At 39.4% G+C, this 18848-nt stretch overlaps 1 protein-coding gene across 4 annotated transcripts in view; it reads right to left on the bottom strand.

The window, feature by feature from the left end:
• SEMA5A (semaphorin 5A) overlaps positions 1 to 18848 on the bottom strand; it is a 350644-nt gene that overhangs the window by 73891 nt on the left and 257905 nt on the right. For all 4 annotated transcript variants that reach the window (XM_063326183.1, XM_063326186.1, XM_063326184.1 and 1 more), the window contains 3 exons: positions 12978 to 13159; positions 10707 to 10850; positions 2564 to 2711 (listed from right to left, as the gene is read on the bottom strand). In XM_063326183.1, the coding sequence (XP_063182253.1) occupies positions 2564 to 2711; positions 10707 to 10850; positions 12978 to 13159 (474 nt within the window). The remainder of the gene's footprint in view (positions 1 to 2563; positions 2712 to 10706; positions 10851 to 12977; positions 13160 to 18848) is intronic.

The raw sequence follows: 18848 nt of genomic DNA, 5'->3' as shown, positions 1-18848 counted from the left end.
ATCCTTTACTCCAGATCTGATATCCAGTAGAAAGGGTAGATTACTACCACTTTAATTGCAACTTTTCTCAAGATCATTTAGCTTTCAACTAAAACCAAATTAAATTCAATAAATATCTTTCACTACGAGTAAGGATGAGAAATTCGTAGTATTAAGGCACAATATTTTCTCCTTTATTCGCTATGGTAAAAATCCATAGTTCTAATTGTTTTGAACAATACATACTGACAACAATAAAAACAAAAATTTGGTTGAAGCAGAAGAACCTCTGATGAATAAACAAATTTTCATATTCCCTCTCCCCATTCATTAGAATTTTATGAATATAAACATCTGATCCATTCAACAATTACAAGAAGGCATAAAAATATTTCAGATTGCTCTTTCCTACATTAATGAAACAAACTCCTAGAAGAAATAAAGTACTTTCTTCTCCAGGTACACTTATTGACAAGGTCCTACTATGGCTGCAAAACTTTTTACACAAGACAGGTAACTTCCAGGTTCATATTCACTGAAACTTAAACAGAACACAGACTTTATACCCGAGTCCTTTGTCTTGCAAGAACACCAGGGTTTATAGAGGATTTCTACCTTAGGTTGGTTTCCATTGGTGCCTAAATATTAGCAAGACAACTATGTACTCCAAAGCTTAAGCGGTTTTTTGAAACCATCAAAGCAATAATTTTCTAATTAATAAACCCCCCCCCAAATTTTCCATAGCTGAACTGGTAACTGTTTTCTGTTTTGCGACACAGTAGAAACAACGTGCTAAGACTGGTAATAAATTACAAATCCCAGGAACATTAATCTCAAATCTGTTATAATTAAGAAATTTTTACACTAAAGGTTTTCCGACTTTCCTCATGGAGCTTCCTGAGAAAATTAGAGCTACGTATTTTTCATTTTAGACTATGGAAAGTTTCTGTGCAAAACAAAACGCTGCTTTCTTTCACAAACATTAGTATGGGATAAACAGGGATGACTGAGACAGAAAACCTGTAGACTGTGCTCTTTTCTATGCTAGTCAGGAAGGTTTAGCAACAGCTGTAGACCATAAGTCTGCTTTTATGTGTACATTAGGGGGAGACAAATATTTTGGAAAACTTTGTACAATTCTAAGTTATTATGTTACTTCTTAAAGTTCAATTGAAAGACAGGAACAAACCTGTTGGATGTTTTCAATCTGCTGAAAATGCAATTTCACTACCAGGATAAATGTTAAAAAGAGAACACAAAACCTTAAAATTAGAAAAAGGTAATAAATGGTTCTTTCTTTAGTATTGAATTACTGCCAGTCTAACAAATAGACCACAGATGATGACAAACCTCAGAATTAAACTTACTCTCTGAAATGAAGGCATGTAAAAATCGGTTTAATATATGAAAAAAATGTATTTTTCTTCTACCTCTTTAATATTCTGGAAGAAAATTGAGTACATGTTTCTTAGCGTGCAACATTAGGCCTGGCCATTAAGCACAACATGGCTAAAACTGCTCTCATTTTTCCTTTGAGCTGTGCTCACTCTTTGTCACTGGGGAGATTAACACCATCATCTGTCATTCACCAGCAGAATCCATCTTTTGCAGTTTTGGCCACTTCAAATTTTCGCCCAGGTTATACTTTCTACATAATACCCCCTTCAGTGACAAATCCACCACTAGAATTCAAATTATCATGAAACAGCACCCCAAGGTTCATCTTCTGATATTCATCTACACTTGCTAAGACTGTTTCAGGTTTTCATTGTCCTGCAATAATATCCTTCCCTTTGGCTTTGACAGTGTTATCCATTCAGGAATACTCCAAGGTTATCTTCCCAGTGCACTGCAGTGAACATGGCACCCTGCTCTCTACACATCTCTGCTACGTTTCTCTCCGTCACCCAGATACTACTATGCATCATCTCATTCACCTTCAAGAAAAGCAATGTCCCATTTTGATGGGACTACCTATATTTGTTCAGATATAAGAAAAAGCCCATCTATGCTTTCCCATATGTTTATCTTCATAAATTGCGCATCCATAAAGCACTTCTACTCATTCAAAATCGTCCCACTGTAGCTTTAAAGTCTGACAGCCGCGAGGCTGCTGCCGTGCTAAGATCACTATCGCTACTCAAGCTTACTTCAGCACTTCCCGGTGGTTCCATGTATTCACTTACTGGCTTCTTATGTATTTAGATTTTAAACGTTATCTTTTTCTGTGCTGTACAGGACCCGATACACTGGAGTCCTGGGCTCATAGCAAGAGTTCCTATGTGCTCTGGCGATAAAAATAAAAAGCCCCATAAATCTGCCAAGGACGCATCCACATCTGCACCAACCTTGCCTCAGGAAGCTCATATTCTAGATGATATCGTGAAAAAGCTGAATTATATACATTTCTTACTGATAAACTGTGTGAATTTCAGCAAACACCATCAAAACAGAGACACACGCACTCTGCTGACTCATGTTAGGGGTAGAGCATACACACATACACAGATGCCCTATGGACATAGCGACATCCATAGCATATGGCCACAGGTATTTGTTGAAGGGGAAGCTGAGAATTACTTACCACGCTGCAGCCAGGACAGTCAGGACCATTTTCACATGTCCTACGCCGCGCCTGGATCCCTCCTCCGCACTGAGCAGTGCAGCGCTCCCACGGACCCCAGCCAGTCCAAAACACATGAGGGGGGCACAACAAATGCTCATTGCAGTACCTGTGAGAAGAGGCAAACAAGGAGGCAAAAAGTCTATTTAGTACCAAGAAAACACCTTCCCTAAACGTCCCTCATTTGCGATATTCAGATAGATGTTTGTACAGGGAAATATATTATACAAAAGGCCCCCCTCTATTCACAAAGCACTGAACTAACAATTGTCACGCTGCACAGAGCGTTTAAACATTTGAGCGTTTTTTTTAGGCCGTAATTGCGTGGGTGAAGCATTTGTTTGCTTTATTCAGTGCCTTTACACAATCCATGCAATACAACCATGCTATTGTACTGCGAGCACGTAAGCAAGGTTGACAACTGCTTTATTAAAAACAGTTGTGGCTATACATCTAGGGCAGAAGTGAGTCAACCAAACGGAAGGCAACCATTTATGCAGGCAGCCTTTTATCAGTCTCCAGCTAAGCATCGATTAGGATGCCTCTCTCTCCTCTTCAGAGAGCTAAACTCGTTTTTTGCTTTCCACAGTGTCTCCACTTTTATGGGTAAAATAAAAGCAAACCCATTGATTCTAGGCATAAAGAACTCTACTGTTTTCATAATGTTATTATTTTCTCTTTTAAAGGGTGTTTTTAGCTATTATAATCTTCGAAGGATTTCCCAGTGGGCTGCAAACTGGTTCAGAAGCCTACTAGGTTCTTGAGGAAAACGAATATTTTACTTCTGAGCTGTCATTATTGTAACAAGACATTCAGGTATGCGGGAGGGTCCGAACTTCTAGTGAGTTTTTTCATTTTTTTTTGTAAAAGAACTTAAGATTCCTGATTTTTTGAGCATGCCATCTAGTAACTCTAGCTGTAGCAGATGCTGTTTAATAAGGACCCTCTACACAGGTCTAAAGGATTTGGGCCACCAGCAAGTGTGACTGGGGGTCTTAAAGAGAACAAGTGCTTATTTCATATAAAGCAAAGCCACAACATATCCAGAAAACAGATGAACCTGAAGGAGTGCTCTAATATCTTATGGATGGGGCTGGGTGGCTCTTGTTCCAACTACTGACTGTCCTGAACAAACTAATCAATCTATTACAATATTTCCACATATTTTACACCAGCCATCCAAAATCCACTGTCTTCTTGACCTTCTAATAAGCTTCCATCATTTTGCACTCTCCTGCTATGAAAACTGACTCTAATACTTCAGTAATTGACTTTCTACAAAAAGAGAAATGACAGTATAAACTGTTGTAATTTTCAACAAGAAAAACCATAACCATATTTTTTTTCCAGAAAGCCCCAAGATCCTTAAGCTCTGATTATTCATTACCAAGAAATTTGCATGTTCAGAATGTTGTGGGGAAAAAAATGTTTTTGTATGTTACATACAACAGTAGGTGTATCACATGTGCTGGAGCCCACGATTCAGAATTTGTCCCTAACTATGAGCAATTCCATCAACATTACAAGGTTGGGAGTGGAGTAAATATGGGAGTGACATTTAGTTTTGTGTTTCTGTGTAGTTAAGGAAAGTATTAACAGCTTGTATTGACCTCATCTGCCGTTTACCAGTAAACAGAGAGAAAAAATACCCCAAACCCTCAATACTTATGAATCCGCATTTCAGAATTCTTCAGTACGTGATTTGGGTAAATGTTTTCCAACAGTAGTTTATACATAAACTACCTTTTTTTCCTCCTGCATGTTCAATATTTGCAATTCACAGTTCACTTTATGCTATTACTAAAGATGCAGAAGGAAGTTCTGCGCCTGCGTATTCTTCCCCCGAAACTCCAACAGCTGCATGCATTCTTTGTCACATGCAGCCATTTATGTGAATGTTTGTAATAGTTTGTCTCTGTGATCATTTATTGCGAACATGTACCCAATGAAACATAGATGCAACATCACCATTTATTTAGTCAAATGAGTACATTTTTGGCATAATTTCATTAATTCTTAATGGAAATGTGCTAAGATGATTTGGGACACACACATAGGATAAAGCAAGTCTGCCGTGAAGTTGACAATTACCGACATTCAGCCATGCAGAAAGTAAGACTGAGGGTGGGATTCATCTCACCTTAAAATATAGGCATGTACAGTATAGCTGTCTATAAATGAAGTACTCCTCTAAACTTGAGCAACAGCTCATGGAAAAAAACAGCCCTTTTAAAAACATGATTTATGTCACCATAAAGCAAATATCTAATGTAGGTTATACAAATACAGCTCTCAATACACTGATTTCTCTCCATTGACTATAAAGGCTGCGTGGGAGACAGATATCTAAGCTACCGTTACAGCCAATGGAAAATTTTGTCAATACAATCTATGGAGGCTAGAATAACTAATTTGACCAAACAGGAATATACAGTAGAAGGAGACAAATCACTCTGTTCTCCACAGCCTTTATTGACTGAATTTCTACAGACCTTAGTGGAAGTTCAGACACCTGACACACACAAGCACATTCGGGGACACCTGAAGTTAGGTGTGACAAAGCTCACTTAGATGAGACTCATGACACTATTCAGTGCCTCTTTTAGTGTCAATGTGCCCTATCACCTGCTCGCTCACTTAAGCACAAGACAGAAAAGAAACCTAACAACTGACTCACTAAGCACTTCACAGGCTGGCAAATTCTGTTAATCTATTAACTATTTAAAGATGCAGTCGAAACTACAAGATGAAACTGAAAAAAGTCCTAAAACGACTACGCAAGCGACTTAACTTCAATTTAGGAAAAATCTTTTTCAAAAAGTCAACAACAAAAATGAGTGTCAATCTTCCCTTTTCTTCAGGAAAAGGAAAAAAAGAAGCACCAACAAAACACCACAGCATACAAGTAGAATCTTATTTTCATTTCAGCCAGCCAGCCTCCGAAAACACCAGGTATGTTTTCACAGCTAGAGACATCCCTGCAATTGATCTTTGAGAGCTGTGCTACAGCATGGGGCTTTGAGCCAAGTTTCATTATATCTCTTCTTGGCTGCATTTCAAGTCACTCAATAACCCTTTTTCCCTTTTGCTCTTTCTTCCCCTCTTAATTTTGTTCTCAGGACCCACGGGGCTAACATTTTACAGTAATTCAACAAAACATGCAACGCAAGAAACTTGAATCTGTGAAACCACTGCCCTCTCCCCTAATCTAACTGCAATGAGGTCAGAAGGGAAAACAGCCTAGAGAAATGTGGATTTTGTACAGTGACCCTTCCCGTTTCCCCTTGCTGTGAATCCAAGTTCCAATGCCCTAATAAAGCAACTGTCATACTGGGGGAAGGGAGAACATCCTCTGTCCAGTTGTGTCCACAACCACTAGTTCCTACAGTAATTTTTTAAATTATTACTCCAGGCAATTCTGGTACAACTGGAATGACTATTCTTGTTCCTATGAAGATCTCATCCTTTAGTAAAACATCAATTTATTTCAGTGTTGCCATGCAGCACCAAGTACCACAGGCTAACTGCATGACAGTTACAAACGTGTCTCTTTTATTGCATGGAGAGATATTATTTAAATTAAATACATAGTTCTTAATTTTGAACTATATTATAATAGCATGTATTTAAGAAAAACAAACTAACCTTCATCACTGTTGGCTCATTCCTATGCAATATACTGTTATGCGGTGGGTACTCATGATTACCAGCTGGTGACTTAGTGGGAAGCACAGACTATACTGAGGTTGATGGGAATGCTGGACTCCTTTAATTGAAGGCAGACACATGACGCACACACATGCCTTACTGGATTGAGATTGCTGAATTGACAGAAACCCTGACCCAGGAGACTGGGGAAGGTGGCGGGGGCCGGGGCATGTGCTCCCAGGGGCTTCTGTGGGAGAAGAGGAGGGAGCGGAGGACGCGAGGAGCACAGGAACAAACACTTTGGGCAGGCAGGGCGGTCATGGGAGTGCAAAGAAGCCCAAAGTCTCGTGGTGTTTGATCTGCACTGATGAAGGGGACCGGGCTTGTTCGCACTGCTGGGAAACAAGCAGTCCTACACGCAGCAGGCACTTGACTCTCAGCTGTTCCTCCTTCTCATGGAAACAAGCCCAAAAGGTCTGAATATCTGCTGAGGACTGTGTAGAAAAAAAAGGTGACAATATGTACTGCATCTAATCTTATAATACACCCAGAAATTTCCAGGGCTTTCAAATGCTTACTCCTCATCTGCAGCCAATTTATTTTCCTACTTCTGATTTGTCATGCTTTTTTAATTTTTTTCCTATGTAATAAAAGATAATCACACTCACTAAAAAGAAGGGATTCTCATTCTAACATCCCTCATTCTGTGATTTCTGCACAGATAAGAGGGAGATCAATGGACTTAATGAGTCCCTATCTACAGTATCTTCCACAGAAAGGAGAGGACAAACATTTTCAGCCAATGAAAAAGTCAAGACACGATACTGTACACTCTATGAACTAAAACCTAGAGTTTTCCAGCAGCTTCAGTGAATATTTCTCATACAGGAGAAACCAGAATTTGTTAAGCCCCTAAGGAATTAATCAGGATGTCTTCCATCTGGAGTCTTAACTACAAAATTATTTTATCTGATTAGTGTATTTTGTTAAAATACTATTTTTACTTCCTCTCCATATTCTGTCTAAATGCACATCAGCTGCACTTTTGACCTATTTCTACAAGGCAAATTGGCTTTGTAATACGAGTCTTTGCTGCTATCTCTCAACTGTTTTCTAGCCCCCATACCCCTTCAGCAGCGGCTTAACTTATCTGCAACACTTTAAATTGGTAAATATTGCCATTGATTTCAAGGGAATGACCAGCAAGCACAGAGCTGTCTGATACATTAGCCATGATAGGATCATGGCTTTCATGAGGTAAAACAAACATAGCCTAGGCAAACATTTAGCCCTTAACGCATGAACAAATACTCTCAAACTGAATATCCATTCACATCTGCCGGTGAATTATTTACCTCAGCTATACGCTGCCTTTTCTGTGTTTGCTTTCTATGGAGTTACGTACTGGACTTTTACTGAAATCACTGTTTGTTGAAAAACTGTTTCAAAGTTTGGCACAACGTTGGCTGTGGAAACTGAATCCTGTGTTTATGACGCTGTACGTGTGAAGGTGACGTGAATATGCACTTTTGTAAAGACAAATGCACCCAATGTGTAAAGCAACTAATTCTAATTTTTACTAAGACTACACACATATTAATTTTACATATGAGCTGGGCCATTGAGAAAGTAAAACATTAGGCTATTTATAAACATTGATTAATTCAAATGAGAAAATCCCAGAAGCTGCTTATTGGTACTGTGGATACAAAACCAAGGTAAACATTTCTTAGGAGTTCCTGTATGTGAAATATTTGCTCAGCCTGCCAAAGTGTACTGGGGCCAATTCTCAAAGGAACTGTTTCCATTTGGTGCAGGTATCTCCGGTGTTCCTGCAGTGAAGCAGTGAATTAGGACTACTGCAAGTACTGGTGCTCCATTGCCCACATAGCTCAAAACTCTCTACAAGCTGTCAGAGCCCTGAGGACACTCATAAAGCCCTAATGGCTCCAAACAGCCCCACTCTACCCACACCCATGGGCCCAGGAGCTCTATTTAAGCTCTGCCAGGGACCTTCAACCATTGCCTAAGCTGTGCCGAAGGAGAAGTGCTGGACCTTGTTCCTAGGTCACCATGGAGCCCCTTGGCCTAAACCTCAACATGTAGACTGGCTTCTGGCCTTGGCTCTGTTGCTGAATACCTGCCCACTGACCACTTAACCTGATCCTAATCTTGGCCTGTGGGTTGGCTTCCCAGCTGGACCTCAGACCTGCCTCATCACCATGATATCATCTATTATCTAGACTCTTGGTTGGATCTGGCCACAACCTCCAGGCTTGCCCTGCTTCCCTGATGGGGGTGGTGGGATCGGCTGGCCCTGGTGAATCTCCCAGGACTCTCTGCTTTTTACTGATCTGAAAAGATTTAATCAAGTATTTGGCCTGACACTGACAAAAATTCTGGCAAATAACTGATGCCTCATTCCTCTATCTGCTTTAGAAATGATATGACACAACTTCCTAACATACCACACCTTCTGGAAATAATTTTTAAAAGTACTTTTAAAAAAACCCCAAATTGAAAACTATCAGCATACATCACGGATAACAAACAAAACCAGGGTAGAGGCAGGAAGGTCATCTTGTGAGCGTATGAGCAAGCTAGTGAGTGAGAGGAAGGTGCAGGGCCAGTGGGAGTGGAGGGTGCTTCAAGGAGATAGGAAACAGCGACAGACAAACTATGAGAGAAAAAGGCATCCTGCAGTAAACTCACAGGCTTGTACATCCCAGATTGCTGCTGAACTGGACGAAGAGGGAAAGGACAAGTAACCTGCAGGCTACAAAAGCAAAGCAACATAAGCCTGCTGTTCCACCAGAACTGTTACATACCAAAATGCAATCCTTCGAGGCTGCTATAATTTCAACTCATTTTAAGTATCACTTTCCATTTTGCCACACTGCTTTTTTAGTGCACCCTTTGTTTTAATACTGGACATTTTTATCCTACAATTATGGAAGTATTTCTTATGTTTTTCTGTATTTCCCTGAAACTCCTTATTGGACTTTTATTCCATGTTAAAACTAAGACGAACAATGACTACTAACATTCATAGTCCATCACCAAAAAGTCTATCCAAACTAAACTCTTTTCTTCTATATTCCATCTTACTGTGTCCTGCCCTGGACTGACCTCTCAGTTCAAGAAAATCAATAACTGTTACTCATGCTGGGACAGAGCTATGTAACAGCAGATATAATCTATAGCTGTTGGTGATGGCTTTTTGGTTGGGCAACCTATTTTCAGAAAGCAATTTACAAAATAACAAAATGCCATGAAATGGTAAATATTCATGGCTCTGAAACAGCAAGAAGTGTTCACTTTTTCTGTGATACTGATCCTTTACATTTAGAGTTAGAAAGACCAGGTCCTTCATGATCTGCTAATACATAAATGTGTGATGCAGCTTTCCTTCAATGGAATCTTTTCATCTGAAGAAATCCCAGAGTTGCTGTTTAATTAAATCCCTCACTGAAACCTCATCATAAATGAATCTTGTTTTCATCCAACAGCAATATAGGATACTGAATCATCCATACAGAAACACTGAAGTAAGCTGCAGGTGCGTATTGAGAGGAAACGTATCCACATACATCTCTTGGATGACTACAGTACTCCATCAGTCTTCTGCTATCTAGCTTTTTGGCATGCCTTGGGAAACAACAACATAATGCATCTAAGAGTTGCAGTTTATATGAATATATTCTAGTTTGATTTAAAGAAATATTTAATTCCTGTTAAAATTCCTAACACACAGACTACAAATTAGAGACATTAGGGTGAATGTAAAATGGAATCAGAGCCCTGAACTTTACATTGCAGAGCTAGGGACAAAATATCCAGCCCAGTGCCAAAGCAGTAGATGGTGAAATCAAAATCTGAGCTGACTTGATCTGCTCAGGGGTTAATATATATACAAACCATTTAAACCCCCCCTGAAACCTTACTAAAAGATATTTGAGTTCAAGGTGTATTATATTTATTGAATATAAAACAAAGCCCTTGAAACTTCCTTTCATGTTACATAGATGCTTAATTCATTTAAGACAGAAAAAATGAACTCACAGCATCAGTAACACAGTGCTATGACCTTACTATATTTTGCTCTGAATTCCAGGTCTTGAGGCTGGGCGAGCTACAATTCAAACACACTGCAATCAATTTTCAAGGAGAATCAATTTTCAGGGTCTCAAGGGACAGCAGCACAGTGCTTCAGCACAATTCTCTGGCACTACCAGGAGCTCTCAGCTGGCTCGGGTGGGACGCAGCTAAGTGAAAGATGAAAGAACCGCTGCAGACCCACAGCATTGCTAATGGGAATACTGCTATTGTGCAGCAGTGGAGTTAAAGAGAGAGTGAAGGGAAAGGGAAGAGAAAAACAAGGCAGGTAAAGGAGAAAATGTCCTGTGGAATACAGCTGAACAGAAGAAATTAAAACAGACAGTAGAAAAAAGCTCACCTCTCCTCACGATTCTGTCCCACACAGACGCGTCCTCCATGTCGAGGGGTTGGATTGCTGCAGGAACGCTGACGAACTTGAAAGCCTATTCCACAAGTGGTACTACAAGGTGACCAAGAAGTCCATGGTGTCCAGCCTCCATTTCTGGTAGAATAAAAAGCTCAGGCTCTGTCATCTGTTATACATAGCGAATGGCTGATTAGGTGTGACTGACAGCAGAGTCTGGCCCATTAATATATCTGTAGAAGTCATTAATACTGCATCGTGTTCCATTTCTTAAAGAATATAGAACTAAAATAAAGGTGCTCTGATCCTTCCATATTCCATGCTTTGCAATCAGCAACTGCTAAAATGACCACATTACACAAGAAGTTAAGTACAAAGATATGACGCTATTTAGTTGCTTTCTGTCACTTTATTCTGGGTAAAATTCATCTGCAAACTCCTGTATCAAAGTTCTGAGGATAACTTTTAATTACACATTGTTCTAATTATTATTTGTGGGTCCTTTTTTTTCAGGGAGATTAAAATGTCAAGTTTTGCTACCTCTTCTGAAAGGAAAGGGATTAAAGGAAAAAGAGTGACAAGCAAGTGTCGAAGTGCATTAATTCGCAATTTCAACAAGATACTCTGACAAGGCACCAATACCTTATTTGCAATGTAACAAAAAAACCGAACAGAATTCACATGCTGTACCCTGCATTTGTGAACTTTTGGAAAGGGCACTCCTGTCCCTCGCCAATACACCCTAGGAAAACATATGCTAGACCAAACATCTCAAAAGGAATTACATACCCTATCCTAAGCAAAAAATTATGCACTTCAAGCAGTTCTCTACCCATTTGATGGCTAGCTTGCAGTTTCTGTATTGGTAGAAGACAAAGAAAAATCAAGAAAAATTAAACTATAATGAATTCTTGAGGTTTCATCACAAAAGCAAAAGTTAAAATAGTGCATAGCTTGATTTTGAAATCACTTTTTTTAACAATGAAAACTAATTAAATCCAGTAATAAAAATGACATACGATTATTCAAGTAATTTATCACAAATATTACCAATTTAAATTTCACTCATCTTGATGTCTTATTATTATAAGGGATATAAGAGTTGATAACACAGAAAAAAGCTTTTGAAAAAAATAATCAGCTATGACTGGTAACACAGACAAAAAAATAGTATCTCTGTTGGTGCAATGTCTTCCCAAGTGGTAAAATGAACAAAATACCTGGATATCCATGAATTCCGTGAATCAATTACTATTCTAGCAGTGTTAACAGAAGTAAGATGTTAAAATAGTAGTGTAATATTGCCAATGGTAGTACGTGAATAGAGTCCCAAATCATGTTCCAAATTGCCTTCTAAACCTGACAGCCAATAACTGTTGTTTGATTGTTCAGTATCTCACAGCATGCTTCTTTTCTACCATTCTCCTGATCTGATGTTACATACTGTATTTTTATGTTTTTAATAATTTCCCTAAAATTGACTTACAGAGCTTGCAGTTATCTTGTGCAGAAGGATAATCAGTTTTATTCACTACCATGATGTGCTTCTGATGTTTGTTTTTTTTAAAAAAGTAGAGACAAAAGCAGAAAGAATCACTGACAATAAGCAGAATGCACCAGTATATAAGTTTCATCTTGCAGTTAAAGTATGTGTAATGTTTTAAACAAACTAATGCAGTTCAGAATATGCAGTGTTCTGAATCTCTTTGAAGCGATCTGCTCTCACTGTTTTTTCTGGGAGCAGTTATGTGCCTGAGGAAGACAAAAGAGCAGCTAAAGAGTGGCATACAGACTGGTAATAGATGTCATGATACAACCAAAAGACATAATGAAAACATTTTTCCCAAGGCAGAATAGGGGAATACAACAGTGACATAAGACTTCCAAAAATGTAAACAGTTCTGACTTCCAGAAAAAAAAAAAAAGTTTTATGACTACAGAACTGCGAAAAAACATCATACTTTGGACATTACCTAACATTGATTTTTTTTCTTTCTGAGCTTTTGTTAAAATTAGCTGAGGACAATATTATTTGGTACACAGCATTTGAAATCACTATTTGCCATCGGGCTCATTCTCTCTCCCACAAAGCCTGAGAGATACTTTCAAATGTCTCATTTTCTGTGGACATTGACGTGAGCTGTTTCATGCACAGAACTGGCTGTGCTCATCATCGCAGATGAGATTTCAAAGGGTAGCTTCTATTCTGATTAAGTTAAAAACGTTTAAACCATAAGCGATGGAACCTGAAATCGTTTTGTGTACCTGGAACAGTTGGCAATCTCCATGGTTGGTCCTTCACACAGCCAGCCTCCACACTGAGGAGCAGGACTGTCACACACACGTGTCCTGCAGAGGCAGGAGCCAACACTGGCACCGTCAGTGTGAGTGCAAGGTTTCCACTGCGACCACGTTCCAAAATGCCCATCCACTGTCAGATTCCTCATCTAGAAATAGAGACAACACAAAGGCTTACCTGGGGCCTGACAGTTCCTTCATACAACCTCTTAATTCTGCAGTACATGGAGGTACGGCCTTCAGTCACCAACAAGAAAAGCTGCCACTGGAGAGGCATACCTTCCAGACAGCAAGCTCCCCTTATAATTTCTGTAGCTGCATAATTCCCACCACCTCCAACCCATCTGGGACACTGGATGCCACCACTGTAGCACTAACAATAATCACAACTAACCGTTACCTTTCGTAACCATGCCTGCCTACAGTGATGCAACAGAAAGTGGAGTTTCACTTTCTCGATTACCTTCTGATGACAGTATTCCCTATTTCCTAAAGTCTACCTGTGATTAGGAACCTGGACACTGGCTGTAAAACAGCATGTGCAAGAATGCTTGTGGAAACCCAAACCTAATTCAAAAGGAAGAGGCAGCAGAGGATAATAGTCCAGGGTAACAAAACTGGATGAATCAACCTCAAATCTCCCTGATGAGTGTCTTTTTTTGACAACAGTTTTTTGAAGCACATGTCATATAGCACCATTTCATAAAAGTGAAATGTGGTTTTAAATACTACTCTCTCTAAACATCAGATGAATTATATCTATAAATCCTAAAAACATCTTCAAAAAGCAGCAGCTAACCCTACATGATGAGACAGCGTGCTCCTGCTGAAGGCAATTCTCAATGCCTTTGGCTGGAAGGGCCAGACCATTCTCATCTTGACTGGAATGTTTCCATCATGCAGCCATAGCACACGTTAATAACAAATCTTTACTGTCCAGCTGAAACAAAATGGGCTAATGGAAACCGCAGCAGCCTCCATGATTACCGGAACTTACCAAGAAAACAGGGCTGGACATGGGGAATTCAGCTCTTGTAACAAAGATAGGCTTTCATATTCTTAATTCTTTTAGCAATCTTGACAAATCTATGATCATAAATGTAAATGATAGCCACTTTTTCACTTAAATACTAAAGGATTTGCGTTTTGATTGTCACACTTTAACTTTCAGTCAAAACACCAGTACTAGCAAGTGCAGGCTAAATAGCATTAAATTCACTCAGATAAAAATAAATACATATTAGTTGTAGTCATGCATATTTTATCAAATGTGTAAGAATGTTAACACTTTAACATTTGCTTATATATTGGAATAGGAACTACACTTGTAGATTGCCAGGAATGAATGATCTGAAATAGTGTCCCCCTTTGCTATTTTTAGTATTGTTCATTTTAACAGAGGTGTGGGAAGGATACATTTCACTACTGATTTGAAGATACAAGAGATGTGATTACAGCACAAGGCATGTTTCCACTGCCACACTGGGTGCTGGCTGATTCTTTCCACTGTGGTAAAGGTTCCGTTATTTCACTATTAATTACATTTCTCATGATTTATTTTTCACAGCTATAGCTTCTCCACAGAACAGCTCTACGTGTATTCTGCCAGCTACAACTGACATAACCATAATCCACCATTTCAAAATGCTGCTGACAGATGTTTATTGAAAAGAACTCACCGGCCTTTGCTCATGCAGAATATATACACTGTTGTTCTTCATAGGACAACAGAAAATACTTAACTTCTAGTTAAGTAACAAGTAAATCCATTCTCTCTTACACTGCTGGTCTAAAAAATATAGTCTGTAAACTAGCAATCCAATTAATGTCAGAGATATGAAAATGTCTTTACTGTTTTCTATTTCTATGCTGCACCAAAGCATCTTCACTGTTGGACCTAAAATTATAAACTAAAGCTACAGTTGTCTATGGCTACCATAATTTATATCAAGTGGCAGAGAAAGTATTCACAAAACTCACCTTGAAAGCTTGAGCTGAGAAGCACATACTGATGGCAGGTTTCTCTTGACTTTTTCCCCCTTACTCCTGTAAAGATCATCCCACTGCAGTCTCTGCTGTTCCCCATGACTCACCTGCTCTCTCTCTCTTACTATCTCCCTTTCGCAAGTGATATCAAACAACTTCATCAAAGGACTATCAGAAAGAAAAATGTACTGATGACGGGCCTTTTTTAGCCCTCACCAGAACCTATGCCCATTAATCTTTCACCATCTGACATGCCTCAAGTGGAAAATCACAATCAAGCAGACAATATGGCTGTACATTCCTGTCACGGCTATACTCTGCTTTCCCTCTCTACAACCCTGTTTTTGTCACCCTTTCCCTTCTGCAGATACCTCTACTCTCTTCTTCCTTCCTAATGTCCTCCAAATATCAATCTTTGTCTTGAGCCTCTCTGCACCCACCTTGTCTTGCTGGTTTGTATGTCTGCACTCTGAGTCAAGGTCACATCTTCAGTGACCCAGTCCTTAAATCTGCCATGAGCTCTTTCGTTTGAGATTATTTTGTGTAGAATTCAGTGGCCCTGGAGTATTTCCTTAAGCTGCTAATGAATTCAGGTGAGATCCCATGCATCCCTTTCCATCCCTTTCCCTGCATACAATATTTGCTACAGCTGTAAAAAAAAAAAAGCCATTTCATGTTGCGTACTCATGTAAAAAAAACCCGCTTTTCTAAAAATTATTTTTACTTTCCTTGAAACAGCTCTTTGATAATGTCAGTCAGTGTACTTTTAAATGACGGATTGCAAGTGGTCCCACTGGAAAACATTTCAGCAAAACAATGAACCTTCACCACTGTAAAAATACTGGATGAATAATGGGGATATCTGACCAACTGGAAGAAGCTCAAAATAGATGTATGTGGCATGGTATTAATTACTATCTATATTCATGCACAATTGGTTTAGTCATGCCAACTGAAACAATAACCTAAAAAAACAACTTGAGGATTAAATCAATGCAAGATAACCAAAACAAACAAATTTGTCACAAATTATCTTCAAAGTTCAGAGAGACAGTAACACAAATGCTCAGCTACCTCTCCTAGCCCCCTCTCTGATCTAACATGACATGCCAATAAATATTCAGATATATGAATAATTCCCTAGGAAATAATTTCTCAAGTGCAACGGGTCACACTTTTAATTTTGGGCTAAGCTAGTGTATAAACACGCCTCTCTCTGATCTGAGTTTAGAAGAAACTGGTCATGCATTAATCTAACAAATTGTATATAGTGTTAAAAAGACCAGTGTAGGTTTAGTAACATTTAAGATATTGGAACCAAAAGAGGGAGGATAGAAGACTTCTAATATTCTGTTATGTTCTGCCTGCAACATTATCATAAATATATATAGCAGATGTCAAGGATGCACATTAACTCAGTTGGCTACAAAATGAAATTAATTACATCTTGGCTTATATATTCTGTGAATACGGCACATAAAAATGCTATAAAACCAAATATTTAAAAGCCTCACTAAGCAAAATTGTAATTGATAGTGATTTGTCAGATCTTTCTTTAAAGTAACACTTTAAAGTGTTACTAAAGGAAAATTTCTATGAAGTTTCCAAATTTGTTCAATAATGCGTTACTTGGAGTTCGGGGTTTACAACAGTAAAGTGGTGAAACCATGCTTTTCAATTTATACAGTTAATTCTAAAATTTTCCTTATATTACGCAATCCCAATCTTCTTAACTCCAAAATTCCTTTGGAGGCTCGCTACATCTTTTCATCTCTGATATGCAGAATAAGTCTCACAGCTGCGGATGAATTTCTGAGCAATCCTTTGGCGCTCCTCTGCTTTGACTAGGCTGTCAGATCCTACGCAACTGTCATATATAATTGTTTTTCCAGTTGAACAGCACGGAATTGAAGTCTGGTTTCTAAACCATTCCTCCCTCCCCCTCCACTCCCTCTTGGCCCCCTTTTTTAGTATCAACGAAAGAAAATACGGGTCAATGCCAGAATTCAAAGACTAAGCAGTAGGCAGACTGCTTATGCAAGTATCAACCATCCAACCCATTCCAGTAATCCTTCCTAAAACAGCAACCCAGCTAGGCCACCAGCAAACCCTCCACATAACCACCTTTAGCCTATGGGATTACCACAGGGTGATATGATATACTCCATGTACTTGGAAATACTCTACTGTGCATCTAGTTACTCGCCAATCAGGGAGACAAGGACTGTGCTGGTGACTGAATCCAGATTTTCTGAGAAGCAACGGCTATGCCTATATAAGCAAGTGGTACTCACATGAACTGCAAGCCTGGAAAATAAAACAGTTGGTGTTGAAGACTCGACACGTACACTATACCTATTTTGTGGGCTTACTTGGGTCTCACTCTGGCCGTGGATCAAATGTCTAGTAGTAGTTAGAGCACATTTTTGGTTTAATTTCATCCATCTGAAAGTAACGTGGCTTGTGTGCTTCAAGACTGCTTGGTGATGTGAACCAAAGAAAATGTGAAAAATCGGAGTATTTGCCCCAAAGTTGCTCCTGATTTGAGAAAAAAATGCTAAGGCAGATGAATCCAATGTAAGCCTATTTTATTAGGCCAGTATGTGAGAGCATGGATGCAAAGGACAGGACAAGGTATTGTTTAAAGAATCACTATTTAATGTCAAACACAGACAGTCACAACACAGGAGCTAGTTCTCAAGGACCTCAGAATCAGTGTAATGATTTGTATCTATAAGAGGCTGCTGCAACTTCTGTAGAGATCACAAGCGAAAGCTGCAGAACTTTATAGTATTTTTGCAAATCTGCAGTTCACTAAACAAAGCCTAGCTTAAGAGAGGGGAATGGCAGTAAGATGTTAAAAGGAGCTTGTTAAACACATGGAGAACAGAATATGGATGGCATATGAGCATAGATGCATGTGCTCCAGTGGTGAATGGAGTACTGTGTCCAGCTCTGGAGCCCTCAACACAAGAAGGACATGGACCTGTTGGAGCGGATCCAGAGGAGGGCCACAAAGATGGTCAAAGGGCTGGAGCACGTCTCCTTCGAGGACAGGCAGAGAGAGCTGGGGCTGTTCAGCTTGAAGAAGAGGAAGCTCTGGGGAGACCTTATAGCGGCCTTCCAGTACCTGAAGGGGGCCTACAGGAAGGCTGGGGAGGGGCTGTTTGCAAGGGCATGTCGCGATAGGACGAGGGGCAATGGTTTTAAACTAGAGCAGGGTAGGTTTAGATTAGACATTAGGAAGAAGTTGTTTACAATGAGGGTGGTGAGACACTGGAACAGGTTGCCCAGAGAGGTGCTGGAGGCCCCATCCCTTGGAGACATTCAAGGCCAGGCTTGATGAGGCTCTGAGCAACCTGATCTAGTTGAAGATGTCCTTGCTTACTGCAGGGGGGTTGGGCTAGATGACCTTTAAAGGTCCCTTCCAACCCAACACATTCTATGATTCTATGAATGGGGACAAGTTCAAGAAGTCCTCACTAGCGATGAAAGCAGAACTGAGTTGGAAAGGTTCCCTCTCCATGGCTCTGTGGGCAGAAGGCAAAGACAAAGCAGCATGGGTCTCCAAGGGAAAGAGCTTAGTAGTACAAGGAAGATCCTTGTTAACCCTCTTTTTGTGCTCTTTGGAGTGAGGGAAAGAATCAATATTAAAACAACACTGGAACCACATTAAAAAGGAGGAATATAAATCAACTTTGTTGTTTGTTTTTTATTATATTAAATTTATTCAAAATCATTATAAAAGAGAAGTGTTAAGCCACTGCAAATATTAACACTAAGTTTATTGCAATTATCACTCCTGTCATTTATGTGGGTGAGACTTAACTCACAGAATTCACGAACTTTGAA

Source organism: Chroicocephalus ridibundus, chromosome 2 (assembly GCF_963924245.1).
Source record: "Chroicocephalus ridibundus chromosome 2, bChrRid1.1, whole genome shotgun sequence".
Taxonomy (NCBI): Eukaryota; Metazoa; Chordata; class Aves; order Charadriiformes; family Laridae; genus Chroicocephalus; species Chroicocephalus ridibundus.
The sequence above is the reverse complement of the archived record's forward strand: the minus strand, read 5'-3'. Positions and strand labels throughout refer to the sequence as shown.